At 34.5% G+C, this 27396-nt stretch overlaps 1 protein-coding gene across 1 annotated transcript; it reads left to right on the top strand.

The window, feature by feature from the left end:
* Positions 1 to 3708: 3708 nt before the first annotated feature.
* LOC132545288 (E3 ubiquitin-protein transferase MAEA-like) lies at positions 3709 to 27396 on the top strand. The gene is made up of 9 exons (XM_060208960.1): positions 3709 to 3755; positions 10235 to 10420; positions 11209 to 11412; positions 13857 to 13979; positions 15593 to 15669; positions 17040 to 17148; positions 19842 to 19975; positions 20405 to 20600; positions 23298 to 27396. The coding sequence occupies exons 1-9, from the start codon at positions 3717 to 3719 to the stop codon at positions 23397 to 23399; spliced, it is 1170 nt and encodes a 389-aa protein (XP_060064943.1). The 5' UTR covers positions 3709 to 3716; the 3' UTR covers positions 23400 to 27396.

Here is a 27396-nt window from a genome sequence, read left to right as displayed (position 1 = left end):
CTGATCAAACTCTCGCGAAATCTCGTTTGATTGTGATACACATATTTCATTCATTAATTTCTAAATATTTCAATTAAATGTATTTCTGGGGTAAAAATTGTCATTTCAATACAGTTTTAAAATGCCGATTTTAATTATTATGCTTTTAAACGTGCAAAGATTACATATAATTGTCCAAGTTTCGGCGATTGTGTGTATTTGCATTGAATGCTCACTCAACCATATCTTTCCAAGCCAAAAGGTAAACAGGGCCTGTTCTTTTACGGAAGTAGTTATTTCCCCGCCAAATCATGTCTATGTCAGTAAAAACAGAGGCCAGTATACGGATTTTCAAATGTGCATTTTTTTCTTATTATATAACTGAGATGTTTCAGTACAGAATTCAATTTTTCTTTCATAATAGCTGCGTAGTTTAAAGGTATGGTGCATTCCTTAATGTGATTTTAGAAAAATTACATACTACCCAAAATTAAAATAAATTTCATCTAAATTTTGATGCATCCTTTAAAGTTTGCATTACAAGTGTGTGCAACTAATTTGAATTTTTAAAAAACAATTTATTTGTTACTATTTTAATTTCCTATTTTGATAATTCATTTTTAGATAGGAAAAAAAACGCTGTTACAATCTGGGGGCTTTTACTCATTGTCATTCAGTTAATGATGTTGATAAATGTCAGATAAACTTACATCACATGAAATACACGCACTAGACATATTATTTTCTACGTACATTTTCAAGAGTTGCCAGTATCGATCTTTTTTTTCATGCCAAGTTTTGCTCACAAAATGTAAACTTTGAAATGTGAAAATAGCCGGGAAATGAGTCCATGCGACAACACTTGTTTCCTATGTTTTACGGTTAAGTGGCTGATATGACGAGAGTATCTTCCAATGCTACGACTGGACATGTTTGTAAGAAATGCTGGTTAATTAAACATTTTTTTCAGTGTTTAAATATTCTGTTTTGGATATTGTCATATTACATCTCGCAAGTGTAATGGCATAAACTAAGGAAACATCGATAGAATGTATATGATCGAATTAACACTGAAATGGTTCAAGGATTGTCTTTGGTCAGGTGGTATGCTTCTATAAGGACATATCGTCGCTGGCCGCAATCAACCCCACCTGTCACGTGAGTAAAGCGTCTTTTATCAGGAGACAACCACTTGATCTTCACGAGGAGCACAAACTGTCTCGAGTATATCTTGACTTGAAGTTGCAGCGTCCGATGCTCTATGGTAATATGGTCAGAGGTTGTCAGATGGAATGCTGTGGCACGTACTGATCGTAAATGTGAATTATGTAATGCAAATGAAGTTGGCGATGAATACCACTACTTATTAGTGTGTCATCACTTTTCTGATATTAGACACCAGTTCGTTGATAGTGTCTACTATAATGCTCCAAATAGGTTAAGTTTGTAAGATTGATAACAACAAAGGATAATGATGTATGTATAAAATTATGTAAATTTATATCTCACATATTGAAGTTTTGGGCAAATGTCTAAGAAGTAGCATTTTTACTATGCCGCTCTATGTATAGTTTTTGAATTTGATAATAACAAAACATTAAAATGCTGTTTAAATTACATACATTTGTATATCTATATATTTGGTGAAATGGCGTTTTGGATAAACACCTAAACTACAAAACATTAAAATGTTTAACATCTCATTTTAATTGTACAACTATTTATTGTATACCATGCTAACTCTGACTACGCAATGTGTTCATATGGACATCCTCATATGTCATGTATGTATGATCTGAGATTCAATAAAAGAATTTGAATTGAATTGAATTGTCACGGGAGCATGACACAACTTTCCCAGCTATGTCATAAATCCACAATAATTAAATATAGTTTTAAACACAATCTAAACCAACATTGGTCTTACCACCCTTACAAGATTGGCCGATCACGGTTTCTGTCACTAGAATGCAAGAGAAACATTAGACAACTGAATGTCTAACACATATATAATTTATCAGTATTATCTATAAAAGATATACCACAATACACCAACAGAAGCTTATAACAATGTTCCAAAATGTGGTCTAAGCGCAAACTGCACACCAGGATATGATCAAGCGTGACACTGTGTTTTTTTACACTCGTCTATGTCACTGTTCAGAATCGAGCTGATTACATTTTAATAACTGTATAGCGCGATCGCTAAAAATACTAATATTACATGTATATCTAGACAGCAGGATAAGTAACTGTCTATAGAATCAAGTTAAAATAAGCCTCGTTGTTTTTATAAACCATTTGGCTCCAAAAGTACACAACCAATCAAAGTGAACAGTGTCAGAACGTTTAATAATCGATTTCTCTTAACTTTTGATAGTTGTAAAATAAAATGCAAGTTTACGGTACTTACAAGTCAAATACCATCCTCTATTGCATACCATATTGTATACCATCCGATATTGCATACCATTTTCTGTCCGAAACATATTTAAGATGGAGAAAATGCAGTTGTAACTGCAATGGCAGAAATTTTGCGATTGTCCCATTTAACTTTTATGATATCTTACTTTTTTAAGTATTACTTTGGTTACGAAAATTAACCTCACTTTTCACTGGCAGATAAAATGGCTCTTGTCAGACCGGTCAGTGTTTAGCCCCCACTAACTGCACCATAGAGGCACAGATAGGTAAACTTAGATAACAGCAAAAGAAGAGGGAGCTTCATAGATTCACGGCTCATTGAACAAACACAAAAGCTTACACCAGAGAAGTCGCCACTGGGCCTAGTTTCTTATCCTTTTGTATTATACGTCCGTGATCTAGAGCATCATGGGGTATCTATTATCATTTTATATTGCCTGTCAGTTCCAGTGGAAAGATGCTGATTATGAAACATGGTGACGTCATATAGGAGGAGAAAAAGCTTCTTCTCATAACATGAAAATAATCAGCGGTTTATAGAAAGAAATTATAATACTGAAAGCGCAAATGACAAATCACCAATTAGCGGCATGTCGGTCCAGGCATTCCAAACCATATAAATAAAAATTCTTCAACGGAAAATGGGTTTTGTGCTGTTTTTTGCTTTTTTATAATTTTATTTTTTGGGGGAGGGGTGGGGGTTGGAGGGGGAGGTGAGGTTGTGAGGAAGCATAATACATGTTCAGTGGAAAGTAGTAAAGTGACATACGATAACAAAGCAAAGAGGAGCAAACAAGCGGAGAGAAGAACTAATGCTAAAATGCAAGCAAATGGTGAGAATAGCTAATGCTAAAAAGCAAAGAAACTCGTAATACTTTAATGATCACAGACAGATCTTTATCTACTGGAGTCTGTGCTATACCGATATAATTCACCACTGCATCAATATGCTTGATACTTTTGATACTTAGTAAATTTACTGAACAACAATTCGAGATAAGTCAATAGCAATAAACAAATGAAACTGGCAACTCACAGTATGGCTACTAACTTTTCGAAATCCCTATTTTTTATGATAAGTACCAAGTATCACCCTTTAGGTGACACGTGGGCTCATATTTTCAAAAGAATAGCTTAATAAAGCCAGAAAACTAAATAACTTGCGTGATACACGTCGTTGGTATGACAAAGACATTTTTGTATTGCACCGAGACCCAATAATGATATTATTGAGCTAGACCCGGACCAACTAATAGGGGCAGATTTTTTAGTGCGCACACTCGGCCGGAACAGCAGACGTTTTCTGCTTCAGAATGGCTGACGTGAAGGCACTCGAACACCCAACTCTGAAGGTAACCGTTGATCAGATGGTCTTTTACGTATTTTCTATATCATAATATTGTCGTAAGATATCGTCAATATATAAAGCCTTTGATTACCGCACACGAAAATCAACAAATAGTGAGGTAGCCATTCGGCAGATCCCTTTATGTTTTACAAAATCAAGTATCATGGACTGTCAGCGTCTGGACTATTGACGAATGGCCACTGAAATCGTCACAAATCTATCAGAATACACGTAAATTATCAGAAAATGTATCATACCATATATTTACTTATATAAACATTGTTTCTTTTGGCTGTAACCAGTCACATTTTGTACATTTTTATGTACGCCAATCATTGTTATGTATGAGGTATAGGGAATATTTGGTCAGTGTTTTTAGAAAAATATAAGTTGTATTTTGGTAGGGGTTAAAAAAGACAACAATGATTGAAAATTCAGACTATCCAAAGATAACAGTTTGTTGTTCAATCTTTGTTTACATGATGTTAACATTACACAGGCTTTTGGTAGTTGTTCACTAAAATAATACTTTTGCATGGAGATATAATTCCAACCTTCAATGGATAATAGCAAATATCAGAATGTTCAAAAATAAAATCTTTACTTTAACGTATATAAATGATTATCTAGATGGTTAATTCTATTTTAAAGTTATTGTTTACATAAATTCAGAAAGTAATTCTATAAAATTCAGGGTTTTCCATAAGAGCCGTTCGCCGGCCAATTTGACCGGCTTCTTTGATCATTTGGCCGCCTACACCAATCCAGTTCCCTAATAATGTTCTGTACACGACTACACGTACACAGCAGGCCACCCCACAGAAGAAATTTGTGTCTTTCAGTTTAGACTTCATGAATATCTCATTTTTCAAATGAATAACCCAACATAATTTAATAGACATTGTTAAAATGGATTAAAATGAGATCCCAGAGGCAGTGTCGCCAACCTCAAGTCATTGATTTGGTCATAATGCTTCACAATCAAGATTCATAAAGGGAAAAGTAATGTTTTTTACAATTCTTATCGGTATAAAATTATTTATTTGCATTTAGAGGATGTTCTTTATTATGTTACACAGTGATCAATCTACAATTTATCTTCATTGTAAAACAGAGGTAATGCACTCACCTTTCACCTAGCCGACAGGGGTTTGATTCCCGGAACGGACATGAAAAGGTAAGGGGTCAACTGCCCGACCACGTGGGTTTTCCCTGGGTACTCCGGTTTCCTCCCACAATAAGACCCCTCATGCGCTTACATCCGGGCCAACAAGAGTGATTAGTATAAGTTGACATAACTTCTTTCGCAATTGTTGTAAAATAAATGAAGTTTATATTTATAAACAACAGGCCACACATCGTAAAATTCCAGTATTTTCAGAAATGCTTTGAGTCCCATCAAAATTTTATGAGTACATGATGTAGGACTCCAACATAGATTTATCACTGATTATGTTTGAATATAATCAATAGATAAAGTTTCTCTTGTTCACAAGACATGAGATCATATGTAGCAACCTCTGATCACTTTTTAGGTGAACTCTCTACTACATGGGTACGGAGAGATTCCATCTTGTTGTGACTTAAAGTGTACCCTGAAGAAATAGATATACCAGTATTATTATTCTATATGATCCAAAATAAAAAAAGATTGAAAACTACATCAAAATCGGCTAGCCCAAAACCAAAAGATTGTGTGTGATTTTCACCTGTCCTACTTCTAATTAGCATAAGTGTAATTTGTGCTGAATGCCAAATTGGGACCCTATCAGCTGTGATGTCACAAATTAAACAACTGTAGCAGCCACCACGGAAGGAATAGGCAAGATTGAGAACAGTATAAATTGCAAATGAATATCTTTTAGTTTTGAAGAATTAGATAATGTTAAGGATATCCAGCAAGATGAAGTTTGCCAGAAGTTTTAGACATTGATTCAGATTGGTACATATCTATTGTCAATCTTAAAACAAGGGTTGAGTTACAAGTTTGATTACAACTTATTTACTTCTACCCCTGTTATATAGTTACATATGGAAAACAATTACTGTCATAACTTTGAAAATCTCAATATGTAATTAGACTATTTTTTGTCAAATGTATGTGATTAAGAAAATTTCTGAAAAAACTTGCACTCTGTAATTATGCAACAATAAGATTAAAACATACTTAAGCTGAGTGGAATTTGTTAAGAAACACGAAATCACAATAAAGGATTAACCGTGTGTCCCACTTAAAATGCAAACTGATGTTATATGAAAATTAGAAGGCCATCACAAAAATAATACATGACTAGTCTGTATACTCAAATGTACAGGTGTAGTAAGTGTCTTTACAGGTTAAGTGTGATGCCGAATGTGCAGCATGCTCTTCTTGACATCACAGGTAGAATGCATAATCAGTCAAGGGCATGATGTATAGTCTCAATAGGATGTATACTTGTTTAAAGTAAATACCAACCTCTCATGGAAATGTCTAAAGGATTTTCTGATTTTGGTTCAGCAAGAAAGGGGGCATACTTACAAAAAGTGAATTTCAACAACTGTTATTTTAATATGAATGCAGCTTATCATCTTGACTATTTCTCATAGAAGTTAATTTTTACTATATCAGTATAAATAGATAATTTTTATCTTCATTTTTTTGGTGAAAGTTGCATATATTGTGGTTTTAATGACTGCACATGCCTTAAGATATGTGAATTAAGGTCTATGATAAGGTATGAATTTTGGAAGAAAATTGTTTTAATTGAATGCAAAATTTAAAGTCATGAAATTTTATATAAAACTATTTCATGCCTTGGTATAAAGATGTCTTTCTAGAAAAATAGCGAAAGAAGTTTTCACAAGGATTACCACAAGGATACAAAACATTAGTCAAAATTACTAGTCAGTTTGACAGAAACCAAACAGACAACTAAAGGGTAACAAAAACTGGTAGCACTGAATACAGTTTCTGGGCACTGATGAAAAATTTACCAAATAATCAGGGATTGAGGGAAATTAAACACAATCACTGTCAATGCTGTTGATCAATGGTGATTTTCCTTTATCTCATATGAAAATTCTGTGAGAATTAAAGTGAGATCTCTTATTCCATATCATTTAGTTAAACAGTGATTTTTCAAAGTTACATGCTGTCATAGTTCCATTACAGCCCAACAGTATTTACAAAATAGCTTTAACAATGATGTCCTCTGTTGTGGATTAATGATAAGATGTATGACATATTTTATACATATCAATATGACAAATGACAAAACTGACCATTCCTTATATTAGGTCAGCAATTCATATAATAAACAGCAAAATGCCGCCAGTTACACATATGAGCTAAATTATATTATTCACTTGGATAAAATATTTCCATAATTATAGCATTCTTGAAACTGTAATTGAATCATGAGATTCCATTTTTTCTCTCTATATATGTAATACACACTAGTTTTGATTCAGCATCTTGGTTCATTAATGAAATCTTCTTGAACCACTCCCAGTCTACTTAGGGGTGAAATTTGTGTAGAAGGAATAAACACTAAACACACCTACTAAAGGTGTTACCACAGCAAGAAGTCCAATATACACCTTTAAATGTATGCTTGTGTCAAGGTATGGCATCAAAGTGATGTAATCAGGTGGACCAGGGGTATAACCTGAAGTGTTATTTTGAGGATTGGTGTAGATTATGGAATTTCAGGGTTTCCTTTTACAACAATGTTCTGAGGCATGAAAGGTAAAAACAAATTTGAAGAAAAAATATCAATGAATAAAATATATAAGCCTGATGAGATGATTCATTGATACATTGCTTTGAGAGATAACGCAACATTCTTAAAATTGGCTTGTACTATTAACATGTGTTAATTTCCCAAAATCTCTGGATTAAAATAGAAACTTTTGTAAGCTTTATTTATTTTACAACAGTTGCGAAACAAGTTATGTCAACTTATACTAATCACTCTTGTTGGCCCGGATGTAAGCGTGTGAGGGGTCTTTTTGTGGGAGGAAACCGGAGCACCTGAGGAAATCCCACATGGTCGGACAGGTGGTCCCTTACCTTTTCACATCTGTTCCGGGAATCGAACCCCAATCAGCGAGGTGAAAGGCCAGTGCATTACCACTGCGCCACCTGACCACCCTCTCTGGATTGCACTCAGATCATAACAATAAAAAATTCCTCCACATACATCTAATTAATACAACTATTCAAGACAACTAATGTCACATATACTACATACTTATTGACATTGTTTCTGACTTTTATAAATGTAGATTAAAATACACATACTGCTCATTTTGAGTATTAGGTATAGATTTTTGTACTGATTTATTTCTTGTTTATTCCAATCTTTATCTTCATTTGTAAAGGGTGGGCATGCTTCCATTAACTTGACTGAATTTTTAATCGGTTGGTTTGTGTTGTATGGATTAAGGGTTCATCATAATTTCTAGAGACCAATTTGATTATATAAAGAATAATATTCACAGTCACTGATTTACGGTGACAAATTTAAAAAAAACGCTGATTAATTTAGACAGCGTCTGCACTTGTTTTTGGACACCAGTATTCAGTATATTGTTTGTCTACTCAAGAGGAGCTCATTTCAATATCAACATTATAAAAATTAATTTTTATATGTATGTATACTAAGCACTTTTAAGTATAACATTCACTAGTAAGTGTCAACAGAATATGTCGCATAAATAGCTAAAAAGTTTGCATAGTTATACCATGATGGAATCTTCCTACTATATTTTCTCAGTTTTGAGAGCGTTGAACCACTGAGTCAGATATATGACAATATCTGGGAAACTGAATGTACCATAACATTTGCACTTACTTGACTTTATAGGTCATAGGTACTATTGGATTAACTTTCTAGATCACACAAATATGTTCAAATGCTTCAGCAACTTCTTCTCAATAAATGAAAGGCCACAGGTCTTGATATTGGGCTTGTAGCTTGCTTTTTCGACAAGCTATATATCCGCAGTAATGGCAATTGTGTAGTGCATGTATATGATGTTTGCAGAAAATGTTTTGATGAACCAACAATGTCTTCTATGTAAGCTGTAGAGTAGTTGAGCAGTTTATTTTAGGCCAATTTTGCCTCTTTCATATATACAAGTCTTTGTAGAAGATGATCCTTAAGGCCCATGAACCTCTTGTTATTGCATAATGTGAAGTAATTTATAACTAAATATATCAAAACATTCAGGGTACACATTAAAGGTGACATGTGTACTACTCATAAAGTATTCACCCTCGACTGAAACTGAATGATTGTCCCCAACTTCGAGATATTGATATCCCATCCCATGAGATTTCACAGGAACAGAATATTTTAATGGAATTCTGTCGTTGTGTGATATTCCATTTCATTAGATCTCACAGGAACAGAATATTCTTATGGAATTCTGGCTTTGTGTGATATTTCATTTCATAAGATTTCACCGGAACAGAATATTCTAATGGAATTCTGGCTTTGTGTGATATTTCATTTCATGAGATCTCAAAGGAACAGAATATTCTAATGGAATTCTGGCTTTGTGTGATATTCCATTTCATGAGGTTTCATAGGAACAGAATATTGAAATGGAATTCTGTCTTTGTGTGTGTGGTAATTTCCTATTAGCAGTATTTGTAAGGCAGATGACAGCTGGAGTTTCACAGGTTCACTCCCAGGTGTAAACACATCATACCATCTTGTTAACTTTGAGATCAGTGACCAGTGTTATGGTGATAGAAAGTTACACAATCAGAGTTAGGAGTCAAGGAAGGTTTTTTTTTAAAAGAAAAGTAGGTCTCGGTAATATGGAAAGTTTCAATAGTACTTAATGATTATCGTGTTGCTTCAACTTTGTCCTTAAGAAATTGTTCTAGCTTGATTTATACATCAGTGGACAGAGAATATGGGGGCCATGCATGGATTCAATCTTTGATAAAAGCACACCATTAACAAATACAAGCAGTAATAAATTGCCAGCAAATAAATAAGTATGGGTAAGTATGGGTAACTTCCCCACACACCATCATGTAGATATACAAGGATGGGTAACTTCCCCACATACCATCATGTAGGTAAACAAGGATGGGTAATTTCCCCACACACCATCATGTAGGTAAACAAGGATGGGTAACTTCCCCACACACCATCATGTAGGTAAACAAGGATGGGTAACTTCCCCACACACCATCATGTAGGTAAAGAAGGATGGGTAACTTCCCTACACACACCATCATGTAGGTAAACACGGATGGGTAACTTCCCTACACACACCATCAGGTAGGTAAACATGGATGGGTAACTTCCACACACACTATCATGTAGGTAAACATGGATGGGTGACTTCCCTGCACACCATCAAGGATGTGTAACATTTTCATAAATGTTATAAGATGAATCAAATTTATTCAATTATTATTATTAATCAATGTCAATGAGTATATATATTATATCTTTTGACACCTAATTTAATTTTCAGGTCCCTTATGAGCTACTGAATAAGAAGTTCCGATCCGCCCAAAAGTGTATTGACCGTGAAGTCGCTCACATTCATTCAGCTGGAAATGACTTGGAGGCCTGTCTTCAACAGAAAAGTCCCACAATTGGAGATGTTACCTGGGCCATAGATAGCATGGTAGAAAAGCTGTGTCTTCTGAAACGAAAAGTATTTAATCATTAATTTCCTATTCATATCATGATCAATAGGAGTTATGGCAATTGTGTATGAGTTATTTCCCTTCTTGAAATTTTGAAAATAATGAAATGTAGCAATGGAAGGATGTGTTGAAAATTTCTACAAAAATTTTCGTAATGAACGAGAAAATTAAGTTCAGTAAGATGATAATGATGAAAGAACAGATTTCAAACTAAGGTAAAAGTAATGCTTTATCAAATATTTGTCACTTTGTTGTTTTGCTTTATACTTAAGTAGTTGATTGGCCATCAGCTTAAATCCTTATGACAGAAACCTTTCCTGCCAAATTTGGACATATATAAACATATCACTACGTTGAGTTCATCAAACAATAATTAACTACAATACTGCTGCCATGTTTTGATTGGTTAACAGTTTTACAGATACCCAAATTTCAAATGAGTTGTGGAAACTGCATTACATTAACATTTCTGTTTTCAATGTAAGCCTTAGTTTTTGAGGCTAAGAGTATGTTATTTAATCTCAAAATTTGGTTTTCACTTTTTGACTGCTTTGTAAAGAGTTTTGAACTACCTTTCACTGAAATGTATGAAAGAATTTGATTTGGCCTTTGAAAATCAATAAATGTCCACAGTCAACTCACTGTAATTCCTATGTTTATGTTATTTATACTGTGCAAACTGTTACCTTGACCTTACCAATCTTCAGCCTGTGTCAGTATATAAATTGTTATTTTGATTGTATCACAAAGTTATTGCTTCACTGTACTTTATGTTAATGCTGTAATTGACATGCAGGCTGATGAGAGCATCAATGAGGAATTGGAAGCTGCGCGTATGATCAAACGTCGTGTGGAACATTTAAAAGAAGCAGAATCATTAGAACCACATGCAAAGCCCCTATGGCACAAGAAGAGACTTGATCGAATGCTGGTGGAATATTTTTTGAGGTCTGGCTACTACAACACAGCTATAAAATTAGCACAGCATTCTGATATTGAGGTAAAAGTAGCTGATCATTCTTAGTTATTTTGATAATTTGTACTTATAAGTTTAATTCCTCTGTATTTATTCTACATTTGTTGTCAGGACTTGACTGTTACAGGTAATGAAACAAGTTAATTATCAAAATATCAGGTTACAATTAGATAAGAATTACAACATTCTTTTAAAAGAGTGTTCAAGAAAGCTTACCGGTAGTTGATTTTTGATATCAATTATAACTATTAGTCAATGCATGTATTTTCAAGTAAAATGTGTTACTGATGCATTTTCAAGAAACAGTATCACTAAAGAAATAAATAAGTGTTTTGTAATGTCTCTTAGAAATGTAGGCTAACATGTTCAAAACTCAAGCTCAGTATCAATAAATGGATATCACAAATGAAAAAAACAAACTTGGCTCAAAACCTCAAGCTGAGGCCAAAAAGCTGAGATTTCCCATTAGCAGATTTAGGTTCCAACTCAAACCCAGCTTCCCTATACTTCAAGGTATTGATTTTAATGTGGTGAACTTTTCAGCATAAAATTTAAATATATGTACTTCACTAGACACGTTCAAGGAAATTTGTCTCTTTATTCAGATATAAAGGGGTATATGTTGATATGCCATCAAAAACCGGAACTTTGAACGTTTGTAATTTTGTGATTCTGCTTTTGTCCAGAACCTTACAAATCCTCATAATTGATCTATTCAATGGTCACTTAAAATATGCCACTAGGCTCAATAAAAGTGTATGTTATTGAAAGTACACCTATGCCTTGAAGATTTTGTGATAGTAATTCATTGTTAAACTGTTGTGCTGATATTGATGCATTGTGGCAGGAGTAATTGCTTATATGGGGAATTGAACATAAATGGATTTACAATATTATAAATGCAATTGTTAGAAAAAGTGAACCCTCTATAATTCTTGGTTTAGCTTCTTAGTTTGGCATGCTACAACTTCTGTCGTCCATCCATCTGTTAACTTTTTCAAGTTGCTACTAGTCATAAATGACTTACAGGAGTTTGACCAAGTTGGGTCAGAAGCATCCTTAGGGAAAGGCGAGAATTTTTGTAAGAAAGAAAAAAATACATCTCAGTCCCCTAAAAAGCTGGACCCAAAAGGAGAAATTTTAAAATCTGAAGCATTGTTGGATGAAGGAGAATCAATTTGTCTAAGAAGTGTGTCTTTGCCTCCTGGGGCAAGAGGGGAGGGGCCTAATAGGGGAAATGCAGCAATTTTTTTGGTATTCTACTCCTCCTGTAGGAATGATTGGATTTTGCCCGAATTTGGTCTGAAGCATTGTTGGATGAAGAGGAATCAATTTGTATGAATGGTGGGTCTTGGCCGCCCAGGGCAGAAGTGGCAGCATGCAGTATAGGAAATAGAGTTCATTATTTAAAATCCTACTCCTTGTAGGAATGTATGGATATTTCCCAAATTTAGCGTGAAGAATTCTTGGATGAAGTAGAGTCAGTTGTGTATAAACAATGGATTCCAGCCCCTTAGGAGGGGCGCAATTCCTTAAAATACAACTTCAGTATTAGGAATGATTAGATATTGCCCAAATTAGGTCGGAAGTGTTCTTGGGTTAAGGAGAACAAAGTTTGTGTAAGATGTGGTTCTCCATTCCCAGGGGCCTGAGGGACAGTGCTCATAGAGGGAAATTTTAGAAATTCCTTAAAATCTAACTCTTCCCATAAGAATAAATGAATATAGCACAAATTTGGTCGAAAGTATTCTTAGGTGAAGTTGACTATATTCTGTATAAACAGTGCATCTCAGTCCCTTAGGGCGGGAGTGGGGCCAATTGGGGAAATGACAGCTCTCAAAAGCTTTTCTTTCACACATGGATATTGTCCAAGGTTGGTCTGAAGCAGTTTACATGAATGGTGGATCTGACCTCTGTTTGACCACGAGGGCACAACCCAATAGGAAATTATGTCAGAAATTGTCTCTCTTATTTGAAATTCTTTATTAAATGGCTGAGTTTATTGTGGACATGATTATAAGGTCATTGCAGCTGACTTTTAGAAAATAATAGTAACACAAAAAAAAATTTTCGTATAGAGATACTTCATTTTACTGATTTTAAACTATTTATCAAACAATTTGTAATAGCTCAGTGGCAGGAGGAATGGAATCAATATACCGATAATAAATTACACTCTGTAAAATTAATCATCGGTGAATTGCCTCCATGATATAGAGCATCCAAAGCTTATTAAGTTTTGTCATAAAGTGACAGAACTTCTTGCCACCAAACAACTTTGCTTTACTCAATCAAAAGTTCCAAACAGAGTGGCTACTGTCATCAGAACCTAGCCGAAACATTTAACCAATAATAGAACCATGAAATCCAGATGTTGATGCTCGATTTTCTATGTGTTAATTAATTTGTTAAGATATGTGTTGTTGTCGAAAATATTGGTTAACACTAATTTCTTTGTTCTTTTGTAGGATCTGACAAATATTGATTTATTTCTCACATCAAAACAAGTTGAGGAATCACTTTTGCGAAGGGAAACAACTCCATGTCTTAATTGGTGCTATGATAATAAATCAAAGTTGAGGAAAATGAAGGTTGGTACAAGAAGATTTATATATATTTGATAAAAGGATAAAACATGCGCAATGAAGGCATTTATTTTTACATCAAACATCAGGATATTAATGCATTATCACAGATTATAAACCTATGAGTGATATCAGTAAATGTGAATTGGTAAGTGTGTCTGACAAAACTGGGTTAGACTACTTAAACTAGGTCAGACTGTAATCAGTTCGGAGAACTTGAAAAAAGAAATGCACATAAAGATGTATATAGTTTTACATTATTGTCTTTATAAGGTTAGTTTGGGTGATATTGTATTTGCTGAACTTCCTCATGTTTGGGGATTGGTTAGGAAATCAAATATGAATTCATATAGATTTTTTATGCAACTTCATAACACAAGCAACAATATTTGATAAAAAATTGTTGTTTGATAAACAATTTTTTGCTCACCTGGTATTGAACAACATTGATCTTATGTATAGTGCAGTATCTGTAGTCTGTCCATGAATTGGTGACTTAATGTAGTATAAACAATTTGAACATTTTGAAATTTAGAAATTACCGTCTTAAGTGTTACTGAGGCTGACAAAGCAGCATAGGTTTTAGCTGTTGTGTATCTGGAGTTCCATACCTAAGTTCCTTGTTATATCCAACAGCAACACTTTTCAAGGTCACTGCATCTTCAAATTCTGTACAGACATAACTATTTTAACCATCTGGAGCATCCTTTTGTGGAGCAGTTTCAGTTTTGGAGAGAGAAGGACAGAGTTTGATAAGGGGCTATAAGATGCTGATTTTTCTACCAAAGTTTGCTAAGCAATGTCAGTTTGAGAAATTGTTCTTCAGGAATACCCTCTCTTAAAAAATATGGAGTTTCGAAAAAAAAAGAAGTTAAAAAATGCAATACACTCTCTTGAAAAATATGGAGTTAAGAAAAAAAGAAGTTTAAAAAAATAACATCCTTAAAAACATATAAAAAAAAAAACAGATTTTTTTGCAGTTGGATTGTAATTTTATACATCACTAATTTTAGTCACTGAGATATTTTAATTGCCAAGAAAGTAAACTTAATTGACATATTTTCATGATGCAGCTGAAAACCATGTGAAAGAACATGCTGTGGCAGATATGAGTGTGTATAGACTGATTATGTTGTGACAACTAGAAAGGTTTTAGGGTACTCTAAGACACTTCCTGGTTGTAATTCAGTATTCAGTGACACTATGATATGTGGGTGGAAAGTAATTTGGATACTCCTGTCAGCAAATGTAGTATTCATCTTTTCTAAGTCAATCAGTTTAAGACACATTATATTGACTGATTTCTTTCCAGACAATTTAATATGAATAGATAATCATTATTCGCTTTAACAACATATGAATATGGGAATATATTGGAATGATTGTTGAAATATCCAGGTGATGCAGGCTCTCAGGATGTAGATAACTACAACAAAACTGTTTACATTTTCAAATACCAAATGCATGGTTTGATCTTTATAGACATTATGTGTTTATATTGAAAGTTGTCTATCTGCTGACTCTTAAAATGTTTTATAGTCTGTGGTTTAGATTGTGAAATAAATTATTTATGCCTGTAAATGAATTTATATAATGTATATAATCAAATTATGTTTTAGAGTACTTTAGAATTCAAACTTCGTCAACAAGAATTTATAGAACTGGTGCGAAGTAATCAGAGGATGGAGGCCGTAAGGTAATCATACTAATGACATACACATCAGATCAGAAGTGAATTTTTTCAGTTTTTCTAAAGTAACAGTGAATTTTTATTTATTACATGTAAATATGACAATGGCTTTAAATATTTAAGATTTTTATTTTATCCAAATAGTCAAATACCTTTCCTTTTTTTTCAAATTTTAAATTGGTTAGAAAGATTTTCGAACTATGTAATATTAGTAACATTACAGCATATGTTTTAGAAATTGGAGAAATACTACTTGTTTATGCTAATTCATTGTCTTGGTCTGAAAGTAGCAAATAAGATTTGGGGTGAAACTGCATAGCTTAATGCTTTTCAAGAAGTGGGGATCAAGTGTTCTCAAATTTGAATACTATGCTTTTTTTAAAGGACTTGATTTAGGTATGGGATTTTTTTTTTTTTTTTTTTTTTTTGCTTAAGCAAATAAACATTAAAAATTTTACCTTCTAGTTTTTGTAAAATTAGTTGCACAACTATATTGATTTGTTTGTTAGAAATTCAACATCTTGTTGGTTTGTAGCATGATAATTGTTCAGAGGAACATATATACATGTTCTACCTTCTGTGTTGTAATTGATTGTGTTACAAGGTTAACATCCTCAAGGTGAATTATCAAAAATACATTCTAAAATAATTGTGATATAATGCATTTTTACATTGGATGATTTTCATGAACTAACCACTAATATACTCATGAATCACCAATACATTGTCATGGAAGTCATTTTGACACTAGCCATTATGATGGGGGCTATCTTTCATGTTTAGGTATATAACTGACTGTTATTGGATAAATTAACAATAAAGTCCTGACATAAGCTGACGTGGAATTAACCTGCAAAGAGAACAATCATGATGATCTTGGTGATATTTTCCAATTCACTTGTCTCCCCTTTCATCTAGGCTGACATATGTTGATTATATCAGAATCAGTTATTAAAATGTCATAACATAAAGTCAACTGTTATGTGGAGTTGTGTCTTACCTTTTACTGCAAAATTCTTTAAAGAATTATAAATAATTCCCCTTTGAAATAATTGTACTGCCAACCTCCATGATTCTCTCATCAATTGTGACTGCAGAGCCTCTCCATGATGTCAGGTGTTTACCTGTGTTGGGTTACAGTTATATTTACCACTCATCAAAAAACATGAATATATATAAACTGTGAGTTTGACAGATAGTGATCAAATTTCCAGTAGACACATAAAAAGCTTACTTACTGTCTGCCAAGTGTAAGAGCAGCACAGTATAGAAATGTCTTATCCATGTAACATGTTGAGATGTTGACTCTTATTAATGAAGACATAACACGATATGTAATACATGAATTATTGATACATACTGTGTTTTACTTTTAGACATGCTAGAAAATATTTTGTTAACTTAGAAGAGGACCAATTATCAGATGTGCAAAGAGTGATGGGACTTCTGGCATTTCCTAGTGATACAAGTATTACATCTTACCAGGTAGGTATCTCTCAGACAGGTGTTATAACTTACCAGGTAGGTACCTCTCACACAGGTGTTATAACTTACCAGGTTGGTAGCTCTCAGACAGGTGTTGTAACTTACCAGGTAGGTACCTCTCACACAGGTGTTATAACTTACCAGGTAGGTACATCTCAGACAGGTGTTATAATTTACCAGGTAGGTACCTCTCAGACAGGTGTTATAACTTACCAGGTAGGTACATCTCAGACAGGTGCTATAACCTCTCAGACAGGTGTTATAACTTACCTGGTAGGTATCTCTCAGACAGGTGTTATAACTTACCAGGTAGGTACCTCTCAGACAGGTTTTATAACTTACCAAGTAGGTACTTAAAAGACAGATGTTATAACTTACCAGTTAGGTACCTCTCAGACAGGTGTTATAACTTACCAAGTAGGTACTTAAAAGACAGATGTTATAACTTACCAGGTAGGTACCTCTCAGACATGTGTTATGACTTACCTGGTAGGTACCTCTCAGACATGTGTTATAACTTACCTGGTAGGTACCTCTCAGACAGGTGTTATAACTTACCATGTAGGTACAAATAAGACAGGTGTTACAATTTACCTCTCAAATTGGTATATCAATTACAATGTAGTTAAGATAACTACCGTATTTATTCCAATAAACGCTCCGTCTCTAATAAACGCCCCCCCACCTGTTTTCTCAGTAAATTTCAACAACTCATGAGTCAGGTTACAAAGCTTACCTTTTAATAAATTTTGAATTCCTGGTATCCATGAACATGAACAAATGAATTTTGGCTCAAGAAAATTACACTGTCATGACATGTACACAAGTAATATCAATTTAATCCATGGTTCATTTCAATATACTGCAGGCCTAACGGCCGGGACTGCCGTACAAACTACGGTCTTCACTTTCACTTTCGCCAGACTCGCTTTCACTCAGTTCTATTTGTGGAATAGAAGGCGTGTTCACATCACCCATTAAATTTTGCAAAACGTCATCCACAGCTTGGACATTCTTTTCACTAAACCCCTGGAATTCCTCATCGTCAGAATCATGCTGGAAAATATGATCCTTGCTACCGTCCAGCGAATTTGTGATACCGCATTTTTTGAACGATCTTCTGATTGTGTCCGTGCTAATGCTATCCCATGCTGTCTTGACCCAAGACAACATTACAGTTTTAAATGGGGCTTTACGATTCCCTGCTTTGGTTTTCTCAATGGGGCCACTAAAACACCATTCGTCATACAACTCTCCAAGTTTTTGTTTGAAGGGTTTATTCCACGACACATCGGCTGGCTGTAGCTTACATGTACATCCTCCGGGTATAACACAGATGTCTGAATTATATTTTTGACGAACCAGTTTTTTTACATCTTCAGCAAGATGACCACGGAAAGCATCCCATACTAATAACCGCCTAGCTGTATTATTCACACCCCAGAGTTTTTTTAACCAAAATTTTATACTTTCCTCGTTTGCCCAGGATTTTTGTCCGGCCCCGCACATGTATACCACAATACCACTTGGTATGTCATCTTTCGGAAGGGGACGAATGCCTGGCATGTGCACAAGGGGGGCGATTTTAGTCCCATTGGCATATGCTGCCAGTGTCACCGTTATTTTTTGTTTTTCGTGGCCAGTACTGTAAACTCTGACCTCCTTTTCCCCCTTTATTGCCAATGTCGATTTTCCTGGCATGTCAAACCACACCGGGGTTTCGTCCATGTTAGCGATATGGCTATCGGGGTATTCTCGTAGCTGACGCATTCTTAACACAAAATTAAAAAAACTGTCAATACAATCATCAATTAATGAAACTTCATGTTGTGCCACATGCGTAGATCGCCTGAACGAAATGTTATGTCTCTTTTTGAATTTAGAGAACCATCCATATGAGGCTTTGAACGATTGACTACCATTTGCCTTATGCATACGCAGGGCCTCAAACTGCAATGCTTTCCCAGTCACTCGTATTCCGGCCTCCCGTCTGTCCTGTAGCCATCTCATCAGATTTTTGTCAATATCTTCATATCTGACATGCCTCCCACCTCCTTTACAGCGTTTAGATGTTTTAGAAAGATTTTTTAATTTTTCTTTGTTTTAACACCAGTCCTGCACTGGTTTTCTGTCAACACGAAACACTTTCGCGGCAGCATGTTTACCCTTCTCCTCTGCGAAGGCGATTACTTTAAGCTTGAAAGCAGTGTCGTAATTTCGTTTTGTCCCAGACATTGTTATCAGGTATGTGGGATTTATTAAGAAACAGACTGGCTTATATACTGCTGTGTTTTTTTATTTTGTTATGCAAACTAGGCCTACAAGCGATGATGAACATTGTACGTTTTTGACTGAAGCTGACATCGTGTCATTTCATACAAGAATTCAGGTTATCAGAATGCAATTGACAACAATGTTTAAAGCTACAACGATGTTGGAATTACTGCAATTTTCAAATGCATTCTTTGCTGAGTAATTCGTTAGTTTGTTAAACAATGTTTTTAAGTGGCAGCCATGGCATGTCACGACCAACAAATTATGAAATTTTGTGTTCTATTAATCGCCCCCTGTCTGAAAAATTTCACGCCCCAGGGCGTTTATTGGAATAAATACGGTATATGTTGATAAAATTTGTTTCAATTTTGCAACACTGGTGTGATTGTTTATATAAACTAACATGTTGTTGTTTCCAGGATCTGTTAGATGACAAGCGATGGCAGGATTTGGTCCAACAATTCCGCTATGAGAACTTTAAACTTCACCAGCTTAACCAGTCATCAGTGTTTGCTGTTAGTCTACAGGCAGGGTTATCTGCCCTTAAGACACCGTATCCTTCAAAGTTATATATATATATAAGTGATATTGTTGTTGTGTTAAGATTCAAGTCAGGAAAACATCCTGTGTTAAGATTCATGTCAGGAAAACATTCTTTATAGGAGAAATGTCCAGAGAAAAGTACAGATTTTTTCTGGTAACAAGTTCTTTCAGTTGATCAAAAAATGCTAGTTTATTACTTCATTGGTTATAGATTGGTATCATATCTAAGTCAGACTAAGTCTTTACTCAATGATTCAATACCAGAATTGAAACAAAATAGAATTCAAAATTTCAGAACAACAGTATCACACAATGATATGCATTGAATAACTTTAAAATGTGTTATTGGCTAAATATGTATCACATTACAATATCTGTCATATGTTTACAAATTTGTTTACTACATAAAATATGGAGTTGATTTTCTGAACTGCTCCAGATTTTGTTACAAGGGCGAACATGAAGGGAGGAATGCTGATTGTCCTGTGTGTGTGAAGAACCTTAATGAACTTGCACGACCATTACCCTACGCTCACTGTGCTAACTCGAAGCTGATCTGTACTATCACAGGCCTGCCACTGAATGAGCATAATCCTCCAATGTCACTCCCAAATGGTCATGTGTATGGCTTCAATGTAAGCTTATAACACTCTCATTTGTTTTAACAAAAGCTGTTGTTATTATTGAAATCTGTAGTAATATAGGTTAAAGAATAGAATTGAAGGGTAGTAGCCAGGGTTTTTTTGCTCTCTAAAATTTGGTTTAGACCAGATCAAGGAAAACCTTTCTTTGTCCTAAAAACTTATGTGTTAACCAGTTCATTATCCCAGGAGATTCACAACAGTGTTAAAATAAATTTTCTAAACCATAAGTTCAGGAAACCTTTTTTATTATCATTCTGTATCGTTGTATCAATCTGCAAAGGATCTGAAGGGTCAGAATCAAAGGCAGAGCCTAATTAGCTTGGTAAGATCTTGATTGTTAACGCAAGCATCAAAGGAGAAAGATATCAAATTTCTCAAATTAACTTGATAGACGGTACACTTTTCATAGACAGTACTACCTCCCCACATAGACACTACTAACTCCTTACATAGACAGTACTAACTCCTTACATAGACAGTACTAACTCCTTACATAGACAGTACTACCTCCCCACATAGACATTACTAACTCTTTACATAGACAGTACCTAACTCCCCACATAGACAGTACTAACTCCTTACATAGGCAGTACTAACTCCTTACATAGACAGTACTAACTCCTTACATAGGCAGTACTAACTCCTTACATAGACAGCACTAACTCCTTACATAGACAGTACTACCTCCCCACATAGACACTACTAACTCCTTACATAGACAGTACTAACTCCTTACATAGACAGTACTAACTCCTTACATAGACAGTACTACCTCCCCACATAGACAGTACCTAACTCCCCACATAGACAGTACTAACTCCTTACATAGGCAGTACTAACTCCTTACATAGACAGTACTAACTCCCCACATAGACAGTACTAACTCTTTACATAGACAGTACCTAACTCCCCACATAGACAGTACTAACTCCTTACATAGACAGTACTAACTTCCCACGTAGACAGCACTAACTCCCCACATAGACAGCACTAACTCCTTACATAGACAGCACTAACTCCTTACATAGACAGTACTACCTCCCCACATAGACACTACTAACTCCTTACATAGACAGTACTAACTCCTTACATAGACAGTACTAACTCTTTACATAGACAGTACCTAACTCCCCACATAGACAGTACTAACTCCTTACATAGACAGTACTAACTCCCCACATAGACAGTACTAACTCCCCACATAGACAGTACATAGACAGTACTAACTCCCCACATAGACAGCACTAACTTCTTACATAGACAGTACTAACTCTAACTCCCCACATAGACAGTACTAACTCCTCACATAGACTGTACTAACTCCCCATATAGACAGTACTAACTCCTTACATAGACAGTACTAACTCCACACATAGACAGTACTACCTCCCCACATAGTCAGTACTAACTCCCTACATAGACAGCACTAACTCCTTACATAGACAGTACTAACTCCTTACATAGACAGTATTAACTCCCCACATAGACAGCACTAACTCCTTACATAGACAGCACTAACTCCTTACATAGACAGTACTAACTCCCCTAATAGACGGCACTAACTCCTTACATAGACAGTACTAACTCCCCACATAGACAGTACTAACTCCTTACCTAGACAGTACTAACTCCCCACATAGACAGTACTAACTCCCCACATAGACAGCACTAACTCCTTACATAGACAGCACTAACTCCTTACATAGACAGTACTAACTCCCCAAATAGACAGCACTAACTCCTTACATAGACAGTACTAACTCCCCACATAGACAGTACTAACTCCTTAGATAGACAGTAATAACTCCTTACATAGACAGTACTACCTCCCCACATAGACAGTACTACCTCCCCACATAGACTGTACTAACTCCCCACATAGACAGTACTAACTCCTTACAAAGACAGTACTAACTCCACACATAGACAATACTAACTCCCCACATAGACAGCACTAACTCCTTACATAGACAGCACTAACTCCTTACATAGACAGTACTAACTCCCCACATAGACAGTACTAATCCTTACATAGACAGTACTAACTCCTTACATAGACAGTACTAACTTCCCACATAGACAGTACTAACTCCCCACATAGACAGTACTAACTCCTTACATAGACAGTACCTAACTCCCCACATAGACAGTACTAATCCTTACATAGACAGTACTAACTCCTTACATAGACAGTACTAACTTCCCACATAGACAGCACTAACTCCCCACATAGACAGTACTAACGCCTTACATAGAAAGTACTACCTCCCCACATAGACAGTACTAACTCCTTACATAGACAGTACCTAACTCCTTACATAGACAGTACTAACTCCCCACATAGACTGTACTAACTCCTTAGATAGACAGTAATAACTCCTTACATAGACAGTACCAACTCCTTACATAGACACTGCTTATCTATGTAGTAAAGAACCTATTTTCAGATTTCATTACTTTTGCCAGTTCTGTTTTCTATTGTTAGGTCTATTTAGAGATTATTTTCTTTCAACCTTATTATATTATTGAAATATTCCTTTTTGATTACGAACATAAAAGTAAAATAGAATAAAAGTTTACTTTAAGTTAGTTCTATTTTCCTGGGACAGGAACTAGTTATCATGAAAATCTGAATATACAACGAACCTATAAAGAATTGTACTTCAAAGTTTGTTTTTCATTTGACAGTCTTTAGCTGAGCAAGCTGCACAAAATGATGGGAGAGTGGTGTGTCCTAGAACCAGGGAAATATTCCACATAGATGAGGCAGAAAAAGTCTTCGTCATGTAGACCCATGACCAGCTGAGTAGTGTTTCAGTGTATACTATTGTAAACTTCCTTCCTTGCTATGCTGTTCAACTAGTATTAGCTAAATGTTTCAGCAAGACCACTCCACAGCGAAGCATACCAACACCATAACATGGACAAAGTTAACATCACTAATTTTAGTTATTTGGTTTCAATGTCCCTAAAATATTTGGTCGTATATGTATACCAATAATGCATATTGATACAGAATTCTACCAACTGTTGGTGGATACAGCCAATCACTGGACCAAGCTAACTGTATTTATCTAAATAAAAGCCTAGAGGGGCCAACATCTGGCTCAAAGTCAGAAGGTGGGTTGATAACTGGACGATGACTAGTGTTTGTTTGTAATTCTTCTGATAAGCAATATATATGGATGTGCTTATTACCAGGCATGGGCCTATAAGTGGATAAATACAGTTTAGGATAGCGATTGGTTACCTTCATGATTTATTTTTTGGTATTTAGCCTCTACCAGGTCTTTATTGGGTGACTACATTTAACAATATCAAACCTATTTCAATGAGATTTATTCTCCTTTGAATAGATGGTGCTAGTAATATATATTGTCATCTGTAAAAATCGTGAAAATGAGCAGGTTTTTATTTAGTGATAGCACTGTGTCTTCTGGATTATAAGCCACAACTTTTTCCCTTGTGGATGGGACCTGCGGCTTATATACAGATGTGACTTATGTGTATGAAAAAGAAAAAATTGGAAGAATGCAAACAATTTTGTAGAGTACCAGTTATGTTACAACGTGAACTGACAACAAATTATAATGTGTAATTATATATAGTATAATTATGTATAGATTCTGGTCATACTCTGATGCTGTCAAGTCAAATTTTATTTAAAGTTACAATTAGACCTAGCCCAGAGGTCATGAAACAATTTTAAACCAACTACATGAGATCTCTTTTCATGACATAATCCATGGTTGGTCAAGTCAAAACAAGACTTATAATCATTTCATGATCCTGGGGTCTGGTCCTATCATTTTTGTTAGTCAAACACAAAAAAATACAATATTTTAATGACACAAGAACAGAGATCTACGCAACCTCTCTGATGTGATGTACTATATTTGGTATGGCACTTTTCTTCAGAGTTTTATTCTGTGTTTAGTTGGTACAAATACATCACAAGAGGAACACGTTCCAGGGAAAAAGTCACAAAATAACTTGGAATGAAAAGTTGTGTCATGCATCACTGTTTACTGTAAAGTTTGTTATTTTTAGTGATTTTATTATTCACTCTGTTTGGGGACGAAATAAAATTGCTAAAATAAACCAAGATAGATATAGATTATACATCATAGGGGAAAAAAATGTTTGTCCATTTTAGGACTTCTGTCAAAAACACATACGTTTTTAACTAAAAGAAAAAGGATTTTACAGTATGTTGTTTTTCAATGGAGTTCAATTTATGAAAATTTGTTTACTAATTAATATTCAAGTCCTGCCAACCTGTCAATATAAGTGTAATCGTCATGTTGGTAGTGGTATCAGATGAGATTTGTGTTGATGCAGGCTATACCAGGTTTATAATTTGAACACACATGTCAAGTTTATATTTTAACAGTATTTTAAATCAAAGTTCATGTTTACTCCGTTTAAGGTCTATATACAGGAATGTCTGGGCATGTTTTAGTACCAGCAGTACAGATACTCTATTCTTGCTCAACTTTTGTACTTTCATAAAGAAATTATAAAGAAGTTTGTTTTATGATATGAACAAAACATTATATACTCTGAAGCATTAACATAGTTATATACATAAATTACTTTTAAAAGATATGTATGCCTGAGTTACACTGATACATATATATATATATATATATATATTTTTTTTGATATAAGGGAAAGCCATGCTTTGATGAAATTTTCAATATGTTATCACTCTGCAGCATTGCTAAAGCAAAACTTTCTGAACTGTAAATAATTTTGAAATAACTACCACTGAAGTAAGTCATCTCTGTTTTCCTACTTAGTTTTGTACTTCCAGAAAATTTGTTTATATCAAACTTGATTAATTTATATTTCAATTTTTTAAATATTAACTAAAATTATCATATACTAGATATAGACAAGAGACACTTGTAATGAATATGTAAATTTATCAATGAGCATTACATACAGAATAAGAAAAGCAGTACAGCACACAGCAATTTTGTCTGTCTATGGCTTCCCTGTGATACCTGATACTACAAGGGGCCAAAGTATGGATAAGGATGTTAGGAATTCTAAAACAGCCAAAGCAAATATGAATATATAAAAAAGTGTTTATAGAAACCCTATGTTTGGATCAATTTGAGAAGGAATCACTTGTAAGTTGTTAGAAGATATACATGTTAAGTCAGTAAAAGTTTCAGATTAATTTTTTGAAGTCAGTTAGTGTAAGTTACATATAGAAACCTGCATCAGGTTCATGGAACAATACACTTACTGTGGTGTATGTTGGTAGGAGGAATCATGGGCAGATAACTCTGTATAACCTGTGGTATTGTGAGGCATTGAAAAGAGGTCTTAAGTCAGTTGTGGAAAGATTTGAATTTTGACAGATTCATTATTTTCATCATATATATTAATCATTACCATGTTCATTTTGATTGAGATGGGAAATGTTAGCAGGATACAAATGAAAGAATGTGTTTCGTTAGTGGTTTAAAAGGATCCTACCTGTTAATGTGAAATGGAGTGTTTTTCATACTTTTGTATAACAGTTGAGCATGTTGTGACTGTGGAGATACCATAGTTGTTTGAGGTTTGTATAGATTGTGTGTATATGGACATAAACCATTTTTCATTTCCATAGGTAAGCTGTTGACTGTTTCAACGACCTGATTAAAAGTTGTTAACACCTTAATGACCTTGATATTCTTTATCGTCAGTCATTTTGATTTAGATCTGATGTTTTAACTGGATAATCATCATTGTTATCCAGAAATTCTTCTTAAAAGTCTGATAATATGAAATTTTTTAACAAGCCCATACTTGATTATTGACTAAAAAAATGCCCCCACCCCTTCAATCTGATTAGTAGGGGTAGGATACGGGATCAAAGAAAGTTTAATTATGAGTGGTAAGTTGATCCCCATAACCTGATCATTCTGATAGAAAAGGTATTGTTTGGTAAATAGCCACAATAATGGTATTTATAGGCTCATATACTGATACATAATTACATAGACGTGTGTATAATGATATTTACAATAACAAGGACATCAGAAAACAAACATTAACCCACTTCACGAAATAAGTAGGCATTTAACTTTAATTATTTGCCTACTGGTTTCGCCTGTTTTTAGCCCCTAAAGTACCCTAAATGTGGTACCCTTTTCACGTGACATAAATTGTTACAGGGGCGGTAACTTAACATCTATAAAATGTACAGCATAGTATAGAATGTTACATAAATTATTGTTATTATTAGAATAATGATAAATGTTAACGTGAAAAGGATACTACTTTTAGGGTATTTTAGAGGCTAAAAATGTTAGTTACTCTGCCCTGACAAGCTGTAAGAGGTAGGCAAATAATGAAAGTTTAATTCCTATTTATTTCGTGAAGCTGGTTTATGTTGAGCACACTCTTTTCTGATGTCCTTGTAATTGTAACTGTTGGGTGGCTCCCTACATACCTTTAGGTATTTATTTTTCCAGCAACTAGACCAGCAGAAGAACCTACCGATATACTGGACCAGTGTTGGCTCTTTCTCCCCTTTTAGATGATACATATTTGATATCATGAATTTTTATGCAAAATAGGTGTTGAATTTGAAATCATTAGAGTCTCAGAGCAGTCAGGAGGAAAATATATCATCAAAAAAATATTTTTATTGTAATTGGAAAGAATATGTATTGTTATCAAATGTACTTCTGATATTTCTTACTTCTAACAAAGAATAGGACATTTCTTTTCAGAATTTATGGACAATTATCGAAAATTATAATCAATTCAAGATTCAAGTGTACTA

This window comes from Ylistrum balloti, unplaced genomic scaffold (genome assembly GCF_031769215.1).
Source record: "Ylistrum balloti isolate Yb309-2 unplaced genomic scaffold, AGI_CSIRO_Ybal_v1 Utg369840, whole genome shotgun sequence".
Classification (NCBI taxonomy): domain Eukaryota; kingdom Metazoa; phylum Mollusca; class Bivalvia; order Pectinida; family Pectinidae; genus Ylistrum; species Ylistrum balloti.
This window is presented reverse-complemented; position numbering and strand designations above follow the sequence as displayed.

What these genes read in the sequence shown, in the direction of transcription:
- LOC132545288 (XM_060208960.1), top strand. Translation starts at nt 3,717, where the DNA reads ATGGCTGACGTGAAGGCACTCGAACACCCAACTCTGAAG. An exon ending in CACAGCATTCTGATATTGAG is followed by an intron (nt 11,413 to 13,856) that starts GTAAAAGTAGCT and finishes GTTCTTTTGTAG; the next exon opens with GATCTGACAAATATTGATTT. An exon ending in GTCATGTGTATGGCTTCAAT is followed by an intron (nt 20,601 to 23,297) that starts GTAAGCTTATAA and finishes TTCATTTGACAG; the next exon opens with TCTTTAGCTGAGCAAGCTGC.